At 42.1% G+C, this 24,240-nt stretch overlaps 1 protein-coding gene across 1 annotated transcript in view; it reads right to left on the bottom strand.

The window, feature by feature from the left end:
- The window catches only part of LOC145406829 (multiple inositol polyphosphate phosphatase 1-like), a 162,858-nt gene that overhangs the window by 58,698 nt on the left and 79,920 nt on the right, over positions 1–24,240 (bottom strand). Inside the window, exon 7 of the mRNA XM_080277929.1 lies at positions 8,263–8,372. Within this exon, the coding sequence (XP_080134055.1) occupies positions 8,263–8,372 (110 nt within the window). The remainder of the gene's footprint in view (positions 1–8,262; positions 8,373–24,240) is intronic.

Here is a 24,240-nt window from a genome sequence, read left to right as displayed (position 1 = left end):
CTAACATACGGATGTGAAGCTTGGACCTTCTTGGAAGGATACAATCAAGGGTGAGAGCAGTGGAAATGAGTTATCTGAGAGGAGCATGTGGAATTACATGGAGAGACAGACTGACAAAATATGAAGTGAAGGAACGTTGTGGTGTGGATGTGGATGTGATAGAAGGTGTTAGGTGATATACACTGAGGTGGTTTGGCCATGTGGAGAGGATGGAGAGCAAGAGACTAACAAACACAGTGCATGTGAGTGAGGATGAGAGGGGGAGGGAAGGGGAGGCCAAGGATGAGATACAGGGATGGAGTGGAGAGATATATGTGAGAGCAGGGTGTGTGCTGGGAGCAGGGCACTGAAATGACGGGGGACAGGGAGACATGGAAACGATCTGTTTGTGACCACCCCTTACGGCATTGGGATGTCTGGCAGTAGACAGATATTAGGTAGACAAATAGGTTTCTTTTGTGAAAAAGAAATGCTATATGTGGAGAAACACAATTTACAGTCAATACTTTTTGTCAACCTTATTGATGAGAGAGAGAGAGAGAGAGAATGCATGTGTGTGTGTGTGTGAATCCATGGTGGACGGTAGAGTCTTATGTGTTCAGATGAGCGGTTTGCTGATAATTAACAAGATGTTTGCAGACTGACAGAGTTCTGTTTGTATCTGTGGGTACTGTGCTCTGAATGTATGAGCTATGTGATGGTTGTTCAGAAAGAAAGTGACTCCAAATGTGATGAGATGTGAATGAAATGAGACTTGACTTGAAGAGGTAGTTGACGTACCTTGCAGCAGTAATGGAAAAGAGAGAGAAATGCACAGAGGAAGTGGGAGGTAGAGTAGTATTGTACAAGGAAGAAAGTAGTTGGTGCTTCAAAGGTCTTGATACTATACACAGGTCTGAGAATGGAGGCTGCACAAGCATTACATGAAGGTGATGTTTTGCTCGCATTAATGGCTGATGCGAAACGTGATGTGGCCCACGGGCGAAACATCAAGAGTAAGAGCAGTGGAAATGAGGTTACTGAAGAATGCTGGTGATGTGTATAAGGTTGAGTGGACAAGACAAGGAATAACATGATTTGTGGAAGATGTGGAGTAGGGAAGTCTGATGACAATATAGCTGAAGGGGGTGTACTTAAATAGTAGCCAATGGTCATTTGAGGAAGGATATAATTAGAGGGGTGAAAAGGAGATCTGCAAATGAGCGTGAGGGTGGGAAGAAGGGTGGTAGCCGAAGAAGATAAGTGAATAAATATGGTGGATGAATAAGTAAAGAAGCCATGTATGGAGGTAAACAATGTGAGCGATCTGACAGGAATAAGTTTGTTGTTGGACTGACTGTGATAAGCAATGTAAACTGCATCTATAAATATACACAAACAAACAAGAATACAGTGAGTTCATGAAACACGAAAACTCAAAGTACAAATTTCCGATGGTACGAAAGCGATAAATGTAGGACAAATTCCACAATATGAAAGTGTCTGTCTCGATGGTACGAAAAACGATACGAGAGGAAATATGAAAAATTCAAAATGGGTGTGCTGCACAGCGCCGCGCTCGCTTGCGGCAAGAAAACGAACTAACCCCTCTCTGGTAAACACATCTTCGCGTGCTTCCCAGTCGAGTCACGCCCGTCCTCTCCTCTCAGCTTCGCTGTAAGTTACGCTGTTCTTCACCTTTTCGTATTTTCACCATTCCTCCCCAGCGTCCTGCAACATCTCCAGCATCTGGGGAACCAGGTGCAAAGAAGAAACAGCATCTTACTGTCACTCTTGAGAGGAAATTGGAAATACAGTAGTTAAATTGATTTATTTACCGGTAAATGTACAATGAAGGACACAACTATGTTCCCAGTTCAGTCTGAAGAAAATTTACACCAGGCGAAATACACTGAAAACCCTGTTTCTACTAGTGCTTGTTTCAAATGGATTGATTTTTCCACGCTATATTCGTCAGAAAGAGAGAGAGAGGTAAAAAGATTAGTAAGAGAGAATAAGAAGAGAGTGGATGAGGAATTTGGAAGGAATTTGAGTGTAAAGTGGAGGGACTGTAAGAAAATGTTCTGGAAAGAGGTGAAGAGAGTAAGACAGGGTGGAAGTGAAGTTAGCAGAGGAGTGAAAGATAAAAATGGTAGATTACTAGTGGAGAAGGGAGAAAAAGTGAGCAGATGGAGAGAATATTTAAGGAATTGTTGAACGTAGAGGATGGAAGTGATGCGAGTAGTGGCTGGGGAATGGCTGGTAGAAGGAGGGAGGTGAGAAGACAGGAAGAAATCAGTAGGATAGAAGTTGTGGAAGCAATGAAGAAAGTTAAATTGGGGAAAGCCCTAGGAATTGATGGAGTGTGTGGTGAAATGTTGAAGCATGGGGGAGAGATAGTAGTAGAATGGATGTGGAAGATGTGCAGATTGGCCTGGAAGGAAGGTAGAGTTCCGGAGGATTGGAAGTCAGGTATAATTATTCCCTTGTACAAAGGAAAGGGGGAAAAAGAAGTGTGTGGTAATCATTGGGGCATTTGTCTTCTTAGTATAATAGGAAAAGTGTATGGTAGGATACTTATTGACAGAGTTAGGGAAATAACAGAGGAATTAGTTGATGAAGAACAGGGAGGCTTTAGGAAGGGAAGAGGTTGTGTAGATCAGATATTCATTCTTAGATCTTTAGTGGAAACGTTTCTAGAGGAGGAAAAGAAGTTGTATGCGGCTTTCATGGATTTGGAGAAAGCATATGACAGGGTGGATAGACAAGGATTGTGGAAAGTATTAAGAATATATGGAGTAGATGGGAAGTTGTTGAATGCTGTGAAAAGTATGTATGATGGTGCTGAGGCTGCAGTGCGTGTGGATGGTGAACTGAGTGAATTTTTCTCTTTGAAGGTTGGGTTGAAACAGGGATGTGTCAAGTCTCCATGGTTGTTCAATCTGTACATGGATTGGGTAATAAATGAGGTACAAGGTAGGGTATTGGATGTTAGAGTGGCCCTGATGAGGGAGGGTAGTGTTTGGAAACTCCCTGTACTGTTGTTTGCAGATGATACTGTGTTGTTGAGTGAAGACGAAGGGGAGCTGCAAGGCTTGGTGGATGAGTTTGGGAAAGTGTGTAAGAAATGGAATCTAAAGGTGAATGTAGGGAAGAGTAAAGTGATGGTCTTTGAGAGAGATGAAGTCAGTGAATGTACAGCGAGGTTGGATGGTGAGGAATTGGAAAATGTGAGTACATTTAAGTACTTGGGTAGTGTGATGAGTAAGGACGGAGGTTTGGAGGGTGAAGTGCTTGATAGGGTATAGCAGGGAAGAAAGGTTGCTGGTTCCTTGAAAGCAGTGATAAGAAACAGGGAAGTGAGCATGGAAGTGAAAAAATTACTACATGACAATATTGTGATACAAACTCTAACGTTTGGAAGTGAAGTTTGGACGTTGTTGGAAGGGCACAAGTAAAGAGTGAGAGCAGTGGAAATGAGTTATTGAGGACCTGTGAAGTCACATGGAGAGACAGGCTGACAAATGAGGATAGAAAGGAGCATTGTGGTGTGGATGTGATAGGAAGCGTTAGGAGGAATACACTGAGGTAGTTTGGCCATGTGGAGAGGATGGAGGGTGAAAGACTGACGAAGAGAGTGTATGTGAATGAGGTGGAGGGGGGCACAGGGAGGGGGAGGCCGAGGATGAGATGAAGGGATGGGGTGGTGAGGTATATGAGAGAGGGGGGTGTGAGTTGGGAGCAGGGCAGTGAAATGGCGGGGAACAGGGCAACGTGGAGGCAATTTGTTTGTGGCTACCCAGAACGGGATTGAGGCGTCTGGCAATAGATAGATAGACTTTGGGAAGATACCTGTGTCTTTCATTGTACACTTGAAGCAGCAGAAAGACCCTATCAATTCAATGCATAATCCTCTAGCTTGTTTCTGTAATTTTCTGACAACTTTCAGTTTGGCAAATTACTTTTTCCTGCTGAAAAATTTCCTCCCAGTTATTATCGTCACTTTCCCCTACGATCGTTTCCAGTGCAGTGGAAGAAACTAAACGTGCCCAAAGGTGGATATCGTTTCCCAATTTCCCAACTGGAGGTTAGGTTGGGTTAAAAAATTATTAGGTACAGATAAGCTCTGTTTGGCCAGGTTTAGTTAAACACTTAGGGAAGAACAATCCTTTCTGCCATTATGTTAACAAAATAAACAAGAGTTGTCACACCAGAACAGCTAAAAATGATGGGGAAACAGATTTAATAAGAAACGTTTATTGTATTTTCCAACCCAGAAATAATCTGAAAAATATAACAGACTATCAGGAAGAACTGATTTGGTAAGGTGCCTTTACTGCTTAAAGTAAAACGTATGTTTAGCCCCCTCAATGGCTGTGGGTTCAGATATTTGCGTACTCCCGTGGTCGGCCTTGGGACCATTTTTTCAAAGTTCTAAAATAATTTTCTTTTTCTTAAATATGTCAAAAGACTCATCTGGCACACCTGGCTTCCCCCCCCCCCACACCCATCCTGTGATTTGCTATGATTCGTGTAAGAATTAATAAAATTAGGATACGTGTTACCGGTACATCAGCATGTATACATCGGCCGAAAACATCTAGGACGAAGTGAACTGTGAACGCCAGACTGCTTGAGGTGGCAGAGCAGGGTCGTGTAAACACATCAGTGACCCTCATTCCCTTCCCATAATTGCTCGCAGTTTTTTTTTAGCTCATCCTAACTCAGTGTCACTGACACCAGTACAGTAAGGCGTTGTTCAGGGCCAGCAGCTATGAAAGTGATAATGGAATACTGTACATTATTGTTTGTATCAGTCCTCTCTCTTTCACACATACACATAAGAACAAACAAAAGAATGAGCAGCAAATGGACACTAACTCTAAGGAGCAGAAATAACTGTGCTCAGTCAGTCCGAAATACTGTATATTGGGAAGAGTGATACCGAACGAAGAATGTGGAACTGAATGCTAACCTACGAGAACATCTGGGACGAAAGAGTAATTTTTTTCTGATTAGCAAATACTTTTGTTCCATATCGTCTTTTGAAATTTAAAACCCATAATCTTTCATGCAAGCATACAGTCTAAAGACCTTACCAATTCAGTTCATATTCTATATTTTTCTGACTATTTTGAGGGTGGTAAATTATGTTCTCTTGCTGAAAGAAAATTACTCAAAATTAGGGCACATGTAACATAAGCATGTAAACATCGACGTGGAGAGAACGCCCGACTGATGGGATGGTACAGTAGGGCCATGTACATACACCAGTGACCTTCGTTCCCTTCCCATAATTGTTCGCAGTTTTTTATAATGCCTTAACTCAACATCATTCACACCGAAACAGTGAAGTGTTGTTCGTGGCCGGCAACTATGAAGAGGTTAATGGAATATTGTATGAAAAATTCAAAATGGGCGTGGTGCACAGCACCTCACTCGCTTGCCGAGAGAAAATGAACTAACTCCTCTCTGGTAAACAAATTTTCGCGCGCTTCTCAGTTGAGTCTATGTCCCTCCTCTCCTCACAGCCTCACTGTACGTGAGGATATTTTCACAGCCCTTCACCTTTTCATATTGTTTCGCCATGCCTCCCAAGCGACCTGCATCATCTCCAGCATTGGGGGAGCCAGCTGCAAAGAAGCAGCAGCACCGTACTCTAATTCTGAAAAGGAAATTGGAAATTATAAGACCCCACGAGGAAAGGCAGGGAGTCCCGGAGACTGGGTGTGCTTTAGGCCTTGCTGTTTCCACCATTGGAACTGTGACAAAGAAAAAGGAGATATACAAGAATATGGCCACCTCCTTCACTACAATTGTATACAGGTATTGCTTACTTCTTAATAGGGAGGGGTGAAGTTTAGGTGGGGGTCCGATGGGTCCTGGGACGCATCCCCCCATTTATATGTGTATTTCAATGGGGAAAATCGTTCCAATATACGAAATTTCGAATTACGAAAGTTTTTTTTGGTCCCTATCCCTTTCGTATATCAAGGACTCACTGTATCCCAATCATTATGTCTGTAAGGCAGAATTAGGATTTTAGGGGCTTTAACCCTCTCATACACGAGGGCTTGGTAAAAAATTAAACCGCTCGCACTTTTTCAACGCAGCTTGTGTCCAAGTGAAATCCAACCACTCATACTTTTTCGGCGCAGGTTGCGTCCAACCATATAGGATGTGGTACTTTTTTGCCATGAGTTTCAGTTGCTTCCTAACCTGGACTGTGGACACAGCGCAGGTCTGGGCCATGTGAAGCGTTGATCAGCTGTCTCACCACACCCACACACAAGGGTCTCTGCGCCAGCTTGCCCTCGAGTGTTACAGCCTGTGGACGCTCCTTTACGCTTGCCTATGGCATCGTGAACTCTTTTGTTTTTCTCAGTGATTTTGGTAAAAAGACAATCTTTATCAGTGGAGTGTTGAAATGTTTATATATCTCTAAAAAATTAGTGTTGAATATATGAGTGAACAAAAAAATAAGGTAATTTATTTTATCTTTTTTTTTTCTTCCTTCAGTACGAAAATCATTAATTCATTTATAACACGTAGTAATTTACTAACAATACAGTTACAAATAAGGGCAGGGGAATGAAATGATTGGAAACATTTTACAATGTTGAGCTACCACAACTGGAGCAGCTAGGTGTGGTCAAAGACCGTAATACAGTATATTTTTGTTTTGTATACCATAAAAATCTTCCTAATAAAGCTAAAAGGTTAGTTTTTTACAAAAATCATCGTAATTAAATGCTAGACAACTTTCAACAAGCAATGATGAAATGTTTATATAACTGTGAGTAACCAGCGTTGAATAAATGGGTGAATAACAAAATATGGTAATTTATTCTCTCTCTCTCTTTTTTATTTCTTCATTGGCATGATCATTCATTCATTTATAACATGTAGCAATTTCATAACAATACAGTTATAGGTAAGGGCAAGGGAGAAAGTTAAATGGAAACATTTTCCAATGTTTCGCACATCGTTGAGTGAGGGGTGTGTGGCATGTAAGGTCTGGGCCAGCCCTTGGGAGTCATGCAGTACTCGGAAGCGGTTGGATGCACGTTAGAGTTCAAGAGGGTTAATGGTGAGTGAGTAAGTAAAGTGAGTGTGTGTCCCATTTTACTGGGGCTGCTACTAATTGTGTTTTTTCTCTTTCCTTGCATTCTGGTCCACACCTTCCTCAGTCCTTAGTCAGAAATAAAGAAGTTGAGATGATGATGAATCGTGGGTGATCAGTATGGTGGCGCTGGTTTAGTAAGAAGGACGCATGAGGACTGATAAGAAAGCATGTGCAAGAACTCATGTAACTGGTCCAAACATAGAGTTATGACTGGTCAGCATCCATGTTTGCACTCCTATATGCTCTATCACTGATCAGTGGCTACAATCATGCCACTGTTTAATGTAACGAGTACTTTATTTTCAAAATGTAATGGAATAAATGCATTTGAAAACCATAATTATGTTACTGTAATGGAAGAAATATATACAGTAATTTTTAAAAAGTCAATACTCAGAAAAGTTACTTGTGTACAGTACTCAAGTAAACTTGCTTCACTGCATTACAACTCTGCATTTAACTGAGAGAAATGCAGGATGATATATAATGGCCATGCAAACCCTGGGTCAGACTATTCACTTACAGGGAAAACTCTGAGGATGACTGACTTGGAAAAGGAGTTATATATACTGCAAAGTAGTGACCTAAACTTCTCCAAACAGTGCACTGCAAAGAAGAAAAAGACCCAGAAACTGCTAGGCTACATCCAGAGGCAGTTCTGCTTTTGGAATAAAGAGATTGTCCTGAAAGAGTTGACACTAGTGCAACAAAACTTATTCCATCAATCAAGAGACTGAGTTATCGGGATTGTCAGAGAGATTTGGGGCTGTTGTCATTAGAAAATCATAGACTTTGAGGTTAGCTCATAAAAAAGTTTAAAATACTAAATGGGTTTGACAATACTGACTACAGAATGCTGTTTATTCTCATTACAAATTCAACACACAACTATGGTTGGAAGCTGGAAATGAAAAGACTTAACACCTACATTTGTGAAAACTTTTTCATGTACAATATCTGCTCCACCTGGAACAGACTCTCCACAGATGCTGTTAACAGCACTACAGTAGAGCAGTCTGTCAGAAACCTTGACAGAATCTTACACATGAATGAGTGAAAATTGGATATGCATTCCCAAGCAAATACATGTACAAAGTATCTCCTTGGCATAGACCACAAAAGTCTCTCTCTCTCTCTCTCTCTTGGTCTGTACCCACCTGAAGTGTAGGTATATATCAGAAAGTGTGCGACAGGCAGTCTTGGTATTAAGGGGGTGACCATATGAATCCTCATAGTAGTACTTGAGATCAGCATGATACTCCATAACCTGTAAAAACTGTTACTTTACAAGATAATAATGTGTAAGAATGAAAACAGAATGTTAATAAAAATGGTCTTCCAAATTTTCATATCATGCAACATTCAAATATTTAGGCATATGATAGAAATATCATAAGTGAGAACTATGAAAGGGGTAATAGTTGGCAAGTGAGAGATAGGAATAACAGATTGTTGGCGGAGAAGAGAGAGAAACTGAGAAGATGGAAGGAGCACTTTGAAGATTTGTTGAATGTAGAGAGTGAGAGCAGTGCGAGTATAAGTGGTTGGGGAATGGCTGGGAGAAGGAGAGATGAGAGAAGGGAGGAAGAGATCAGTAGGGCGGGAATAGTGGAAGCAATGAAGAAGATCAAGATGGGAAAGGCCCCAGGAATTGATGGAGTGTGTGGTGAAATGCTGAGGTATGGAAGTGAGATTGTAGTGGAGTGGATATGGAAGTTATGTAGATTGGCTTGGGAAGGGGGAAGGGTTCCGGAGGACTGGAAATCAGATATAACTGTTCCTTTAGACAATGGAAAAGGGGAGAGAGAAGTATTGTGGTAACCATAGGGGTATTTGCCTTCTTAGTGAGACTGGAAAAATACATGGTAGAATACTCACTGATAGGGTTAGGCATATAACACAGGAGCTAGTGGGAGAAGAACAAGGGGGATTTAGGAAGGGAAAACGGTGTGTAGATCAGAAATTTGTTCTAAGATGTTTAGTGGAGAAGTATCTAAAGAAGGGAAAGAAAGTGTATGCTGCCTTCATGGACTTGGAGAAAGCTTATGACAGAATAGATATACAAGGTATGTGGAAGGTATTAACCCTCTCCGGCACAGTCACGCGATTCGCGTGAGGTGGTGTGCACGCTGAAAAAGCACAGTCGCTCGAATCGTGTTTCTAAGCACAAAAATATTCGTCAGAAAAAAAGTTTTCACCCGATTCGCGTGATTTTTTGGTGCGTGATAGCGCTGCCAGTCCTCCCTCGAGGCAAGTCGTTGGCAACGCTGCGTTGCTTTATCTATCTCAGCCGCTCCCTCCAACCTCAGTCATTGTCAAGCAGTCAGGTGGTGGGGTTTGACAGCTCGTGGTTCCCTTTAAATCGTCCATAATTCTCCCCCTCTCGCCCGAGGCAAAGGCCCTATTGACTCAGTGAGATAATACATTGTATGTGAACATATACTGACGTGATATTGTCGATGGAACATACATATATGCATTGAAAAGCAATTCTGGCCGTTAGCAATCGTTGGGCCTTGGAGCTAGACGCATGGTCAGTGTAGCAGGGTTTCGCCACTCAGCCTCCCTGTAGGCCGTATGGCGTGAGTGGAAATACGTATAGAAATGAAGCCAAGGCCTAAATATATATTGTGTGAAAGATACTGTGGATGGCTTGGTGAAATTATGGAGTCAGCAAGCGTTACATACGGCATGAAACAGAGTGTTGTGAAGGGGCAAACCTGAAGTCAGGAGGGGAGAATTACCGGTGTTTTAGGGCTGGAATTATTGTGATTCTGATAGTGTAAATGCGTATGGAATTGTATGAAATATACGTTAAACATGCTGTGAGTTTCCGTGAACGAGTGTGGTGTGTGCCAAAAATACCGTTGCCTCATACTCTCAGGGAGAAGCTGGCTCACACACACACTAACACACACACTCACACATACACACACACTAACATACTTACACACACACACACACACACACACACACACACACACACACACACACACTAACACACACACTCACACACACACACACACACACACACACACACACACACACACACACACTACATAACTCCTCATCTTCAAATCCCTGGTCTAACTGGATCAACACCCCTGGAGGAAGTGAGTTCTGCAAATTTTGTTGATATATATAATAATCTATTACCATTACCTCTCCAACTTTCAGACAAATAACCATTTTCTCCTACAGATTACACATATGAAAGAAAGTAAATCTCCACAGCAGTAACTATAGAAGAGTTATGTTTATGTGTAGTAGGTTATAACAATAGGAAAACATCCATGGAAGATGTAACAGTCTGTACAGATAGGGGGAAAAAAAATTGGTAGCACAGTCTTCAGGCAAGTGTGCAAGGAAAAAACTGTGTGTAAAAGTTGGTAGCGATCGGAAGAGTAACCTCACTTTGTCGGCCAATTACTCGAAAACTATTAGACTTATCGATTTCCTGTTACAACCATCATCAATACCACTAAATTCTACGTATGATCAATACCAGAATGTAAGCCTTTGGTAGCGTTTTGGGGGGTAAAAGGCGAGGGAAATGTTTTTGTTCCTCGCGGTTGTTATCAGTGACAAGCGCTCGGAGTAATAACCTCACTTTGTCAGCCAATTACTCAAAAACTATTAGACATTGATTTTCTGTAACAACCATGATCTATACCACTAAATTCTACGTATGATCAATACCAAAATGTAAGCATTATGTTACGTTTTGTGCGAGAAAAGGCGGTGGAAATGAGCGTCTCTTCGCGGCTGTTACCAGTGAAAAACGCTCGTAGTAATACTCTCACTTTGTCGGCCAATTACTCGAAAACTATTGGACGTATCAATTTCACGTTTCAACCATGATAAAGTGCAGTAAATTCTACGTACGTACAATATATAACTATGTAATATTTGTGATAAGAATTCGTTGTTACGTAGGCAGGAACATTGCGTATGCCGTGCACGCATCACGAAAGTCAATCACGGACGGAGTGCCTAGTACTTTCTTTCGATTTACTCGAGAACTATGAGGCGTATGGGGTTCTGCTTGGAGATGGGGAAAGCTGGTGAATTTGGGCATATTACTATGTAATAAAAACATAAGGTGTCTGGGAAAATTTAGCCTTGAGAGGTCCGTGAATTTTTTCCGAAAATGGCTTTCAGTTTTTGGCCATTTTCTCGAAAAGTAAACATCGTATCACAACCGGATTTGTTTCGTTAGAAAGCTGATGAAATTCTCTATAAAAACTTATTAGATCATTTTCCTGTATGATGCAAAACATTCAAATGGCGATGTTGGGAAATGAAAAAAGGTCCACTTTACCATGCTTCCAGGGCTAATAACTTTTTTTTTTGGTGTTTTCCTGTGTTTTGGTCCTGTTTATCAGATAGAACAAACATCGCTGCCTACCTTGAGAAAGGTTGGATGGGAATAAATGGATTTTTGGGTGGCGAAAATAAGGCAAGAATGTGTTTCATTCGCCGAAATTTGCAGCACGCGCGCTCCCGGGCCGGGCGGCTCCGTAGGAAAAAATCATGCGCCAGAAAACTTACTGAAACTTACCGTGCGCGAGAGGGTTAAGAATATATGGAGTGGACGGGAAATTGTTGAGTGCTGTGAAGAGTATGTAAGAAGGAGCTAGGGCTACGGTGTGAGTGGATGGTGAGCCGGGTGAGTTCTTTGATCTCAATGTGGAACTGAAACACGGTTGTGTGATGTCTCCATGGCTTTTTAATATATATATGGATGGGGTTGTAAAGGAGGTGCAAGGTAGGGCTGTGGATGTCGGGGTGGCTCTAAAGAATGAGGGTGAGATTTGGAAGATTCCGGTGTTGTTGTTTGCTGATGATACAGTATTGTTAAGTGAAGATGAATGGGAGTTGCAAGGGTTGGTGAATGAATCTGGGACAATGTGTAGGAAGAGGAATCTGAAAGTTAATGTAAACAAGAGTAAAGTTATGGTGTTTGAGAGGAATGAGGTCACAGAATGCATGGTGAGATTGGATGGCAAGGATATGGAGAATGTGAGTGCATTCAAGTACTTGGGTAGTGTAATGAGTAAGGATGGAACTTTGGGGGATGAAATGCATGAAAGGGTACAGCAGGGAAGGAAGGTTGTTGGTTCACTGAAAGCAGTGATGAGAAATAAGGAGGTGAGTATGGAAGTTAAGAAGTCACTGCATGATAGTACTGTATTGTGATCCCTACCCTGACGTATGAAAGCGTGGCATGGACCTTGCAAGAGGGGAATAAGTCAAAAGCGAGAGCAGTAGAAATGAGTTACTTGAGAGGAGCATGTGGAGAAACGTGGAGGGACAGGTTGATGAATGAAGAAGTGAAAGAACAATGTGGGGTGGATGTGGATGTGGTTGAGAAGATTAGGAGAAATACACTGAGGTGGTTTGGACATGTGGAGAGAATGGAGAATGAAAGACTGACTAAGAGGGTGTATGTAGGTGAGGTGGAGGGAGGGAGGGGAAGGCAGGAAGAGGTGGAGGGATGGAGTTGAGAGGTACCGGTATATGAGGGAGGGGGGAGTGAGTTGGGCGATGGGCAGTCAAATGGTGGGTGACAGAGCAACTTGGAGGCATTTTGTCTGTGGCCACCCTTTGCGGGATTAGCGTGTCAGGCTATAGATAGACAGACAGATAGATAGAACTGTATCTTTCTTAATTTGGACATGGTACAGTCGTGGATATATCAAACAAAAACACCCCTTCCACCAGCAAGGTGGTGTAATGCTCTCCACATCTGGGAACACTGATAGGTATGGAACTTCACCAGGTTTCGTTCGGTCGCTAGGACAAACCAAACGCTGTGATCACTGCCGCTAAGCACAGTTATTAGTGGGAATATAATATATAAGTAATGTTCCACCAGATAATATACTGTACTGATAACAGCATGTCATGATTATGGTATGTTTTTCAAATGACACGGATTTCATGAGTGGTTTAGTTTCAAGTCATGAACCTTGCAACAGTTAACAATTCATCACATAAGTCACAGTTATCAGCTTCCCCACAACTATCAATGAACAGAGAAATATCGTGACACCCATCCTCCCTACCATGTGGCATCCGTAGACCTCTGAAATCAAAGCATTTTCACTACATATGGGAGGTAGCACCACAGGAGGTGGCAGGGGACCTTGTAGACAGGAGGAGAGATGTGGGTGAAGAAGGGGGCAGTAGTGGTCGAACTGGGGGCTAGAGGAGAAGGATGATGGAGTAGAGGACGGTGGACTTTGGTAGACGACAAGATCTACAGTGGGAAGGATAGATTACAAGGTGATGACTGGGCCAAAGCACTGTTTCATGGAGAACATAAACTTTTACAGTCTGACAATGAAACGTTATGTTGATGTTGCCATGTGTTGTAATTGACCATCATAGTTTGTAACAATTCATGACACACTTTCCACTGGGTGGCTCAATACCCTGACTATTTGTTTATGTGCAATTATATGACACAACCCTACAGTTTGTCAGATGTTAAAGCTATTGTCATAGTGATTGAGAATAGCTCTTGTAGCCAATTACACAGTAACATCATAGATGACGATTGATATCGCAGATAAAGTAGGGATAGGGATATGTTAACATAAGAACATAAGAACATAAGAAGAGAGGATAACTGCAGTAGGCCGGTTGGCCCATGCTAGGCAGCTCCTAGAAGAGTAACTGAACTACTAGAATGAGATAAGGATAGCAAAGAAGAAGGCTCTCCCCCGCCCTCCAAACCCTCCAGCCGAAGCCGGCAGGAAAAAGTCAGAAAGAACACCACGCCGTATAGAAAAACTGGCGTGGACATTTTACAGGAAAGTGTGAAAGGAGAATAGAGACTATCACAGTGTAACCTGAAAAGAGAAAATTTTTGAATTAGTATTGGTTATAAGATTTTCTTTATTCTATATCCACCCCTTACTTGTCATATGCTTATCTAGCCTGTGCTTGAAACTCTCAATGGAAGAGGCAGCAACTACTTTACTAGGTAGCTTATTCCATTCGTCTACTACTCTATTACCAAACCAATTTCTACCGATTTCCTTTCTGAAACGGAATTTTTCTAGTTTGAAACCATTATTTCTAGTTCTATCCTGTATGCTCACTTTAAGTACCTTGCTAATATCTCCCTTATTTATACCATTCATCCACTTAAACACCTCAATTAAGTCTCCCCTTACTCTACGCCTCTCTAGCAAATGCAGACTTAGTCTTTATCACCAATACAAACAGTCTGACAATAATGATGGTCCCTATGGTTCTCACTAATATCTGTATGGCACCAATGTAAAATAAAGGTGGATTTATTTAACCCAGGCTTATTTTACCATTTCCTGCATGCCGTGTTTGGCTGTCAATTTTACACATTGCCAGTGGTTATTTGTTATATTTAAGTTCATTCTAAGCAACTGTCGTATGCCCAAAGCATTCCTTTACAAATCCTTGAGCCAATAATGATGGAACAAGCTTGTAATGTCTGCAGTTATCCAGTCTGAGCACATGCATATTACGTCAACCATGCCATTAATTACAGAAATCGCTTGTATTGAATGCAAACACACATTTCATCTGCAATGTATTTTGTTATGCTAAACAATCAAGTAACGTTCGCACTGTATGAAACTGACAGGTCAATGATAAATACAAGTGGTGCTAGGCACAAAATACCTTAACGACGAGCAGTTATTTTACTGCTGTTAAATACTGAAATTTAGTGTCAGTATACAATTAAAGTCTAAGATAATGGGCACAAGTGTTTTCAAGTTACACCCTCTGAAAATCTGTGATCTTGTGTTTGACCTTTCAAGGTCAAAGGTCACGGTGCCAAATGAAAGCCCATATGAGACTTCCTATATCTTGATAAGAGTAAATATCTCTATCCTCAATGAGTTTCAAGTTATAGACCCCTGCATATCTGTGACCTTCGAGTTTGACCTTTCAAGGTCACTTAGGGTCAAAGGTCATGGTACCAAATAAAAATCCAAATGGGACTTCCTGTATGTTGATAATAGTAAATATCTCTCTATCTTCAACCAGTTTCAAATTATAGTCCCCAGAATATCCGTGACCTTGAGTTTGACATTTCAAGGTCACTCAAGGTCAAAGGTCTTGGTGCCAAATGAAAGCCTACATTACAAGTTCCTGTATGTTCATAACAGTAAGTAAGTTATAGCCCTCTGAAAATCCATGACCTTGATTATGACCTTTCAAGTTCACTCAATTACCTCCAAAATTAAATCACTTTCTTTTGGAACCAGTGCCTACATATCCTGGAAGTTTCATGTAATTTCATTCACCTGTTTTTCCATAATGTTTCTAACAAACAAAGAAACTCGACCAAAAACATTACCGCAAGATGCCAAGGACCATGGCCCTGTTCACAGAGGGCAACTACAGAGCCACGCATCTCAGCAGCATTCGAATATGGAGCTGATGCCCTGGCTGAGTAACGGTGTAAATTACAATCCATTAAAGAAGACAGGTGAATCACAGTCACTGATGTATAAACATGGATCCACTGTTCATGGTGTAGCAGTCATTATAGTCATCTCTCCTCCCCATGAGTACCCACATCTGAGTGCTTGCATTTCATGGGAAGAGAGAGGGGTGGACAGTGAACTAGATACTGAGGTTGTGAATCAGACTGCTTAACATTTACACGTCCATACCATGATTTACTCTATCAGTATAGGGTTAAATGTAATCAGACATAAAGATCATGTAATACAGCTGATAAGACATCTCTCTACCCACCTATTGGCCCACCCCAGCATCGCCACCTATGTTCTGGGACCCAGTCCATCCCTCCCTAGTAAATCATGTTTTCGTTTACATTGGTGCCATACAGATATTAATCCCTAGGCACTGGTCCATGTCACATGATGTGTTGGTAGAGGCCTATAGTCCATGTCATATGACGTTTTAATTTTTCGCGGGCATGTTTGAACTTAGCAGTGCGCCATATGGACTCAGAGTATTGTCCCGGGATGGCTGGTGTGCGGGGTAATGCTGGCTGGCCACGGGAGGGGGCTGGGGTGTGGGTGGGGGTGGGGAAGGGCAGCCCAGCAGTGAGGAGGGCTGTGATGGAGGGTGGTGGAGGGTGGTGGGAGGCCGGCATAGGGAGAGTGTGGCCTTGGAACCAGCTGATATTGGTTCAGGGTTGGGGTAGTGGTTGGGAGGGGTGGGGTGGGGTGGGGTGGGGTGGTGGGGAGGGCTACTAGGGGGCCCTGAGGGGTGTATTTACCTAACTGTATTTACCTAATTGTGATATACAGGAAATGAGCTATGCTCGTAGGGTACCGTCTCTTTTCTCAGTAAGTCAAATTTAGCTTTAAACTCGTTTAAGTTTTTAGACTGGACGATCTCTTTCTCCAGGTTGTTCTACAGGTCTATACATCTATAAGGAAAACTATATTTCTTGATATCCTTCTAGCAGCTCAGCTTCCTCAGTTTCATCCTATGTCCTCTTGTTACTCACTTATCCCATACAAACAGATCTTCTTTGTCAATTTTATCTACTCCCATCATGGCCCTGAACACTGCAATCATGTCACCTCTCTTTCTCCTTTCTTCTAAGGAAGGCAAATCCAGCTTTTCCAGCCTCTCTCTGTATGACAGATCTGCCAGACTGGGGACCATCTTGGTTGCTGTTCTTTGTATTCTCTCAATCTTGTTTATATCTTTCTTTTTGTGTGGGGACCACACTACTGCTGCATATTCCAACCTGGGGCGAATCATGGCCACTATCAATTTTTTCATCATCTTCTCATCCATGTAGTGAAAAGCTACTCTTATATTAGTCAGGAATTTATACTTCATCGTACTTTCCCAACCTAAACACCTCTTCAATCTCTTCTTGAGCTTTGTTGTTTTCCTCCATGACTACTGATATTATTTCTTTAACCTTACGCAGTTCTTCTCCTTCTCTGTCTGATCTTATTGTAATATGTTTTTCTTTAACTCCTGAAATTATTATACATTTTTTCTTATCTGCTACAACCCTAACTAAAGATTCTCTACTTCTCAACACCCTATCCACTTCCCTCTCCACTTTTTCCTTGCTTTGTTGGTCTATAATCTCTCTCAAATTTACATTTCCCTCTTCCTGAATTTTCTTCCACCCCTTATGTTGCTCCTTGATTTCTTTAATGTGCTCTTCCTGTATTCTTGATTTGGATTCATACTCATCTAGTTTGCTTTTCATCCTGTCCCTTTCCTCTTCCAACCTCTTATTCTCCCTCTTAAGCTGTTTTATTTCATTCGAGGCAGATTCATTGTTCACTTTTAATTCAGTAACTTTCCTTTCTTGTTCGTCACTACGTGTACAGATTTTTTCCAGTGTACTCCTTAAACTTTTGATCTCATTTTCCTGCTCTATGGTCTGTTCCTGTAACCCTTTAATCACTGCCCATACCTTTTTTATCTCCTGGTCATTCCTCTCCACTGTTTTCTCTACACCTGCTATTCTTGTCTGGTTCAACTTAATACTTCCTTTTCCAACATCCTCTTCACAAAAGCCCTCAAATTCTTCCTCACTGATCGTAAACAATGCACCGTCCGTTTCCTCCATGATTCAACCATATGGAGACTTTCTGTTTTCACTTTATCTTGTCCCTTTTATGACCGAAACCGCGTTTTTTTTTTTTTATTACTGTCCGAAGGGACCATCACTCACGCACTCATTAACACAGTCACAATTAAGCTCAGCTTCCTTTCGTCGGTGATTCAGCGATTATTTCCCCACGATCCTGGAAGAGGTCCGTCTCTGTCAGCGACCCGTGTGTATGAGGAAGAGTGTATGGGTGCTTGAGAACACTTGTACTGACCACAGCCAGACTTTAGGGGGTATCATACTGTCAAGAGTTGCTAAAAACAGTGGAATAATGTGTATATAGTGTGTAAATACTAGTGAATAAATAAATAGACATAAATTTGTTAGAAAATAAGTATCATGGAAAACATAAAATAAGCCAATCTTTATTAGTTCCTTTCTTGTGTTTTTTTGCTATTTTAGTTGTAATATTGTGTTCATACAGTATTGTGAATTAGTGAGAGAAATAAATACACACTCAACACTTATTTTGGTGTGAGGTAATCATCCCTTTTCCCTCCACAATACCTCCAACACACCACCGCGACCTTGAACATGCTCAGCCCAGCTGCCACACACTGGCTCCCTCACACCACACCACCACCTCCAAATCGTCAACAGAGAATAAGTATGCGCTTTTTATGTGTTTTTTGTCATTTGTGATTTTGAAAAAAAAGAAAAAAAAGGGGGGGGGGGGAATCGATTATCCCGGTTCTGGGACGTGGATAGGTAAATCCATGCCCGGTGCCTAGGGGTTAATGAAAAGCATAGACACGAATCACTACCATTAAATATTATCTATTGTGCCATGAGAAAATTCTTCCCTCCCACTCCTCTGCTTTCAATATCACAGTCATCCATGATGTTACTACATAAACGCAACAAGAATAGCTTCCAATTCCTTCGACAACAAGTGTGACATCAGGCAAACATTCAAAGGACGTTACACACGGCCGGATCAAGTAATGGCAAGGCCCTAGGCCATTCCTTTTGCGAGGCCCATCAACCTTTCTTTTTCAGTAATCGGAATTCACAGTTTCCGTAGAATACTTTAAATTATTGTTTCATAAACGCCAGTTCATGACACCATGGTAGGTACACAACACAATCAGATCAGAATGCTGATTTATTGGTACACTGAAAGATAACAATATGCATGTACAGTAACTCCTCCAATATCCGGATCAATAGAGCCATAGGCAGGTCCGGATAGTGGTTCTGTCCGGATATTGGGCCCCAGCTTATGGACTAGTACTTATGGACCCTAACTCTGAAAAACACCTATACAACTCCCTCTGGACATGCATTGCACCTATTTAAGACCCAAATCACACCAATAAGGGACATAAAAGACTGAAATAAATGCAAAAGAACCATAAAATGAGGTTTTAGAGGTGAGTTTATACAATATTAAACATTCTGGGTACTTACAAGTCCCTTGGTCTTGGACTGGTTTGAACCGCCAGTTTGCAGTCCACAGTTAATCCTCTGCACTCTAAATTCTAATTTCTTAACACTGCACAACACTGTAAATTCCTGTGTGTTCTAGTGGCAAGGTATTGCAGTTTATTCACTGTTTATTCACAAAAAACAAGCACCTGTGGCTTGCACTGTTATGAGTATCTGCTCTCCATCGGAGTTAAGCTGTGACTGTTGATGTTGGTGGGGTAACAGAGTTGCCAGATCGCAACAGCCACATTACCAATCTCCTCAACTTTCATTGTCAAATATAACTTTTCATTACCAAATTCGTAAAGCTAGCATATATTCTTCACTAATTATATATACAAGTGGAAATACATGTAATCACTCTCCTTATAACTAACACCATGTTGATTATTTTCACACTATGTAGGGTAGCAGATTAATCAGAGAGAGCAAACAATCCACCATCTCCATCCTGTGTATCCTCATACATGTGAAAAATCCATTTGGTAATGCATTATTCTAATTCATTACCAAACGAATTTTTCATTACCAAATTGGCCCACACTTGGTAATGAAAAATACCAAATGGCAACCTGACAGGGGAGGGGGGAGGGGGAGGAAGGAAGGGGTGAAGGGACCATGGTGTAACAGCTGTTTGGCGCCAGGCGGGAATTTCAAATTATGGGAGGGAAAAAAGTCAGATTTTTTTCGAAATTTTTGCAATTTTTGGCCCATTTTGGGAATATTGGATCCCAGGAGGATTATGTCCGGTTAGTGGGGATGTTCGGATATTGGGCGTTCGGATATTAGAGCAGCACTTTTCTGGATTTTATCTTGGAAAAATCATTAATAAGATCACCAAAACCCACGTGCTTCATGATGTCAGACTAGATCGTCAGCAGCGTTAGGCTACACAGTCTGCCCTGGTTCATGGTTGACCTCAGGTGATTTTTCATCCACTTCAGAACAAAGAACGACCTTTCTCCTCCTGCGTTAGCTGCCAAGTGTTAAATAGAGCCGATATATGATTTCAATATTGGGGAATGTTTCGATGATCTCCGTGCTACAAGTGTGCTGCAAGATGACTGAAGGTGGGCACTTATCAGGAAGTACATGCTTCACATATTCTAAGAAATGCACAATTTCTTCGACAAACAGGTTCGATATCTGCCGAGAAGTGAGCCTGCAACTTCACTGCCGCATTTTTCAATCATATTCTGACATACAGGTGATTCCAAGCACCACCCACCCCACCCTGCCCCCCAGCCCCCCCCCCCACTGCCACCACCCCCAAAGCCCCACAGCCCCTCAACTCCCTCAACAGACCCCCAATCCCCCCGCTGCCCCTTATCACCCCTAACCCCTACCCTCCCATCACCCCCACCCTCCCCAACCCCCCACCATCCACCCCCATGCCCCCCACTACCCACCCCCACTATTCCCATCCCCCAAATACCCCCACTCCCCCACAATCCCCCCATCCCCTACCCCCCACCATCTACCCCCACCACCCCAACCCCCTACCCTCTAGTCCCAACACCCACCACCCCCACACCCCAAACCTCCCCACCCCCAAAACCATCCCACCCTTCTACCCCCCACCACCACCTCCACCCCTTACCCACCCTCACCCCTCTACCCACCATCCCACCCCCTCCCCACCCCCCACTTCCCACCCCCACCCATTACCCCCCACCCCCACCCTACCCCCCACACCCACCCTTCACCTCCCTCAACCACCCAGCCCATCCCCCCACACCACCCCACAACCCCCCACCACCATCCCCCACAAAACCCCCACCATATTGAACCTGCCGATTGTGCCTGTCCTGAGCATGTGTCAAAACATTCCGATGCCTGTCTTTTAAGAGTTAAGCAGTTCTACAATGTCTGATGGTTGACTCACTCATCATCTGGTTTATTGGCTAGATGCCTTGATCCACATAATTCACAGATAAGCCACAAAAACTGTTCAAAGGACTCTCCCCACCACTTCTACACGCTATACAAGTTACAATCACACACTATGCATACAATATATAAGTTTCAATCAACCCGAACATTTAATTTTTATTGGATTTTATACTTTCTGCACCAAACTTTTTCTTATATTTATTTTTATGAAACCTCCAGGAAGTCCAAGCGCATGGCCCTGGGCCATGGCCTAGTTGGCCTTTGCGATAATCCATGACTGACATTACGTACATCACCATGTGATGACAGTTGCCTCAATACACTAATAAGGCAGGGCTTGTGTACTGTGCCACCCTGTGCGGAGCAGGGAGTCCTACAGACAATACAACATGCTGGTAGACTACGTAACATGCCAAAGTCTGCATAACGTTAACGACCTATCAAATTCCATAATCAATGTCAAACTATAGCCGATCTGGCACCATATAACCAGTGTAGCATTTACCCATCCCATCCTAGCTTATGCCACAGTCCACTTTCCCCTATCCCATCACTCATGTCCTGTAAAGCCCCCCTTCCCACCAGCCCCCTCCCACTATTGCTCCCTCCTCACCCACTTCCCTCCTCCTGTCTTCGAGGAGCTCCACCCTGCCTCCTGTGGTGCCACCTCTTATGAAACTGCGTCATTTAAGAGGTCTACTGGTTTCAGATTCACGGTCAGGGAGAAGGGGCATCACAGTAATTCTTTTATCATTATAATCGGTGTGGGAATGTAAATAATGTTATTTTTCATTCATTCATTGCCAGACGCCATGTATCCCAAACGGGGTGGCCAAGGGCTTTAAGTTACTTGTTTTACAGGGAGGGGCACTAATCCTCCACCAACCCCACTTGACACGTAGGAAGAACGTTATGCCAACAGCATCTGGTGTTCCCAGGCGGTCACCCATCCAAGTACTAACCAGACCCAACGTTGCTTATAATGGCTAATATACTGGCCGTCGGTAAATGCTGTATGGTTCGTGATGTTTGTCGAAAATCACACTTACGAAACAAGTGTGTTTCATGTGAACAATATACAAATATGTATGGTGTGAAATTATTTTATTACCACATTCACAAAACTTTGTTATTTTCAGTATATTGTAAGGCAGGACATTGTTTATATACCACCAATAACTGTGCACAGTGGTAATGATCATCGCATTCGGTTCGTCCTAGCAACATAACAAAACCTGGTTGTGTTCCATTCCTATCAGTGTTACTAGATGCAGAGAGCATTACACCACCTCGCTGGTGGATGCAATGTTTCTGTTTGATATGTCCGCAACTGTACATACAGGATTAAAAACAAAAAAGGAAGTGGGTTCTGAGGAGAGTGTTGTAAAGGACAAAATGTGGAGGAAAAACTGCTCAAGAAAAGATATATCGTAATGGAATAAAATCTAAGGAAGAACACTACCAAAGCAAATAAATAAATAAACAAAGAAATAAAAGCATTGATGAGGGAAGAAGAAACAATATTTTATTATGTTACCTACAACAAGCGAATACTGAGGATACTGTACTGTGCTACATGCATGCAAAGTAGGAGGAATCACTGCAATGGTATGAAAAGTTTATTTCCCCATCACTCCCATATCTATATTTTTGTTTCAGCAAACACCTGACAACCTGATTCATCCCTTCAAGCAAAGGTGTTACTGAAGGTTATACAGTATCTAATTTGTCTGAAAAGTCTTCCTATGCTGAAAAAAAAAAAAAAAAAAAAAAAAAAAAAAAAGTGTCTGGAAGTGGCAAGCATACACCCAAAAATACATCACTGGACTGGCAGAATTAAGTAAACTTCTTTAATCCACTGACAGATTTTAAATTTTATTTTTGCTGGTTTCACATAAGTTTATTCAGTTTAAGGAAACTGCTTGTGAATGGATTAATGGAGACTGTTTCTACCTCTTTCACTACAAACTGCCTTCTTCAAAGTTAATTAATCCTGTGAGATTCCGATGACACGTTTTCATGTCACTTCAAATCCAACCTTAGCGATTCCGATGATGCATTTATGCGCCATTTTAATCCTTTCGTGTGTGGATAAGTTAATAAGTTTTGTGGGACATGATGCACCAGCTTTTCTCTCCTCCCCCCACCTCCAGCCCGCCGCGCACTCCAAAAATGTGTATTCTCGGTTTATTTTCACCACCCAAACATATTTATTTTGCCACAAAACCTGCATGTTCCTATTCACTGATGTTTGTTCTACACATAAAGCAAAAAAAACACACTATACGTACATTAGGGTCATGTGAATAAACATTCAAGAGCATACATCTCACTTCCCATCATAAGTCAAATGTTTACTAATCAATCTCTACAAGTTATACCATCATTGGAAAGAGAATTTTATTAGCTTTCGAATGCCAGAGGTCCCAGTTTGATACGTGGTATGGTGTTCGAGTAATAAGCAAAAAAGTAAAACCAAATTCCGAAAGACAACAGATTTTTATATTCGGGGGAACTCTAGCGAAAAACTTTTTTCACCACTGTTATGTTTTTATTTTATCAACCTATGCAGAATTTAACTGGCTTTCATTTGAGCCCACAAGAGTGATCCTAGGCCTCATAGTTTTAGAGAAAAATGCAAAAAACTATGGTGTACCCACGCCATGTCGTGAATGTAGGGCAGTTTCCTGCCTTCCTCTAAGCTACTGCACGTATTTCACCAATTCTTTGTACACTAGATATGCACACTATATTCACATGATTCACTGTCACTATTATTAAGCTGAATACTCACATTTGGTGCAGGGTAGAAGCAGTGTAGTTGATTAGAAACAGTAGCACAATCTTCGTTAGGCCAGTGGCTGATAACAACCAGGATTGCTTCACAAACACCAAATTTTCTATTGCAAACACCAAATCTAATCACAACAGGCCCCAAACACTACTGTATACACAAGCACTACTGGTATAGTGAAATACGTTGCACGGCCGGGCCGGGAGTAAGAGTGGAAATTTAAAGGGACAGAACCGCACAGTACCTTCCCCACTCACAGGTCATTTGGTACTGAATAACCTGTCCGCTCTCTTGCTGGTATCGGGACCCACAGTTGCCAACTCATTACTTTTGACGAGGAACAGGGAAGCTGTGACGCCTCCAAAAATGACGCCAATTGGCCCAAAACTTTTCCTCTGACGAAAG

Source organism: Coenobita brevimanus, chromosome 71 (assembly GCF_032717465.1).
Source record: "Coenobita brevimanus isolate Jiangsu-jjx chromosome 71, ASM3271746v2, whole genome shotgun sequence".
In the NCBI taxonomy this organism is placed as follows: domain Eukaryota; kingdom Metazoa; phylum Arthropoda; class Malacostraca; order Decapoda; family Coenobitidae; genus Coenobita; species Coenobita brevimanus.
Note: the sequence above shows the minus strand (reverse complement) of the source record. Positions and strands in the feature narration are given on the sequence as shown.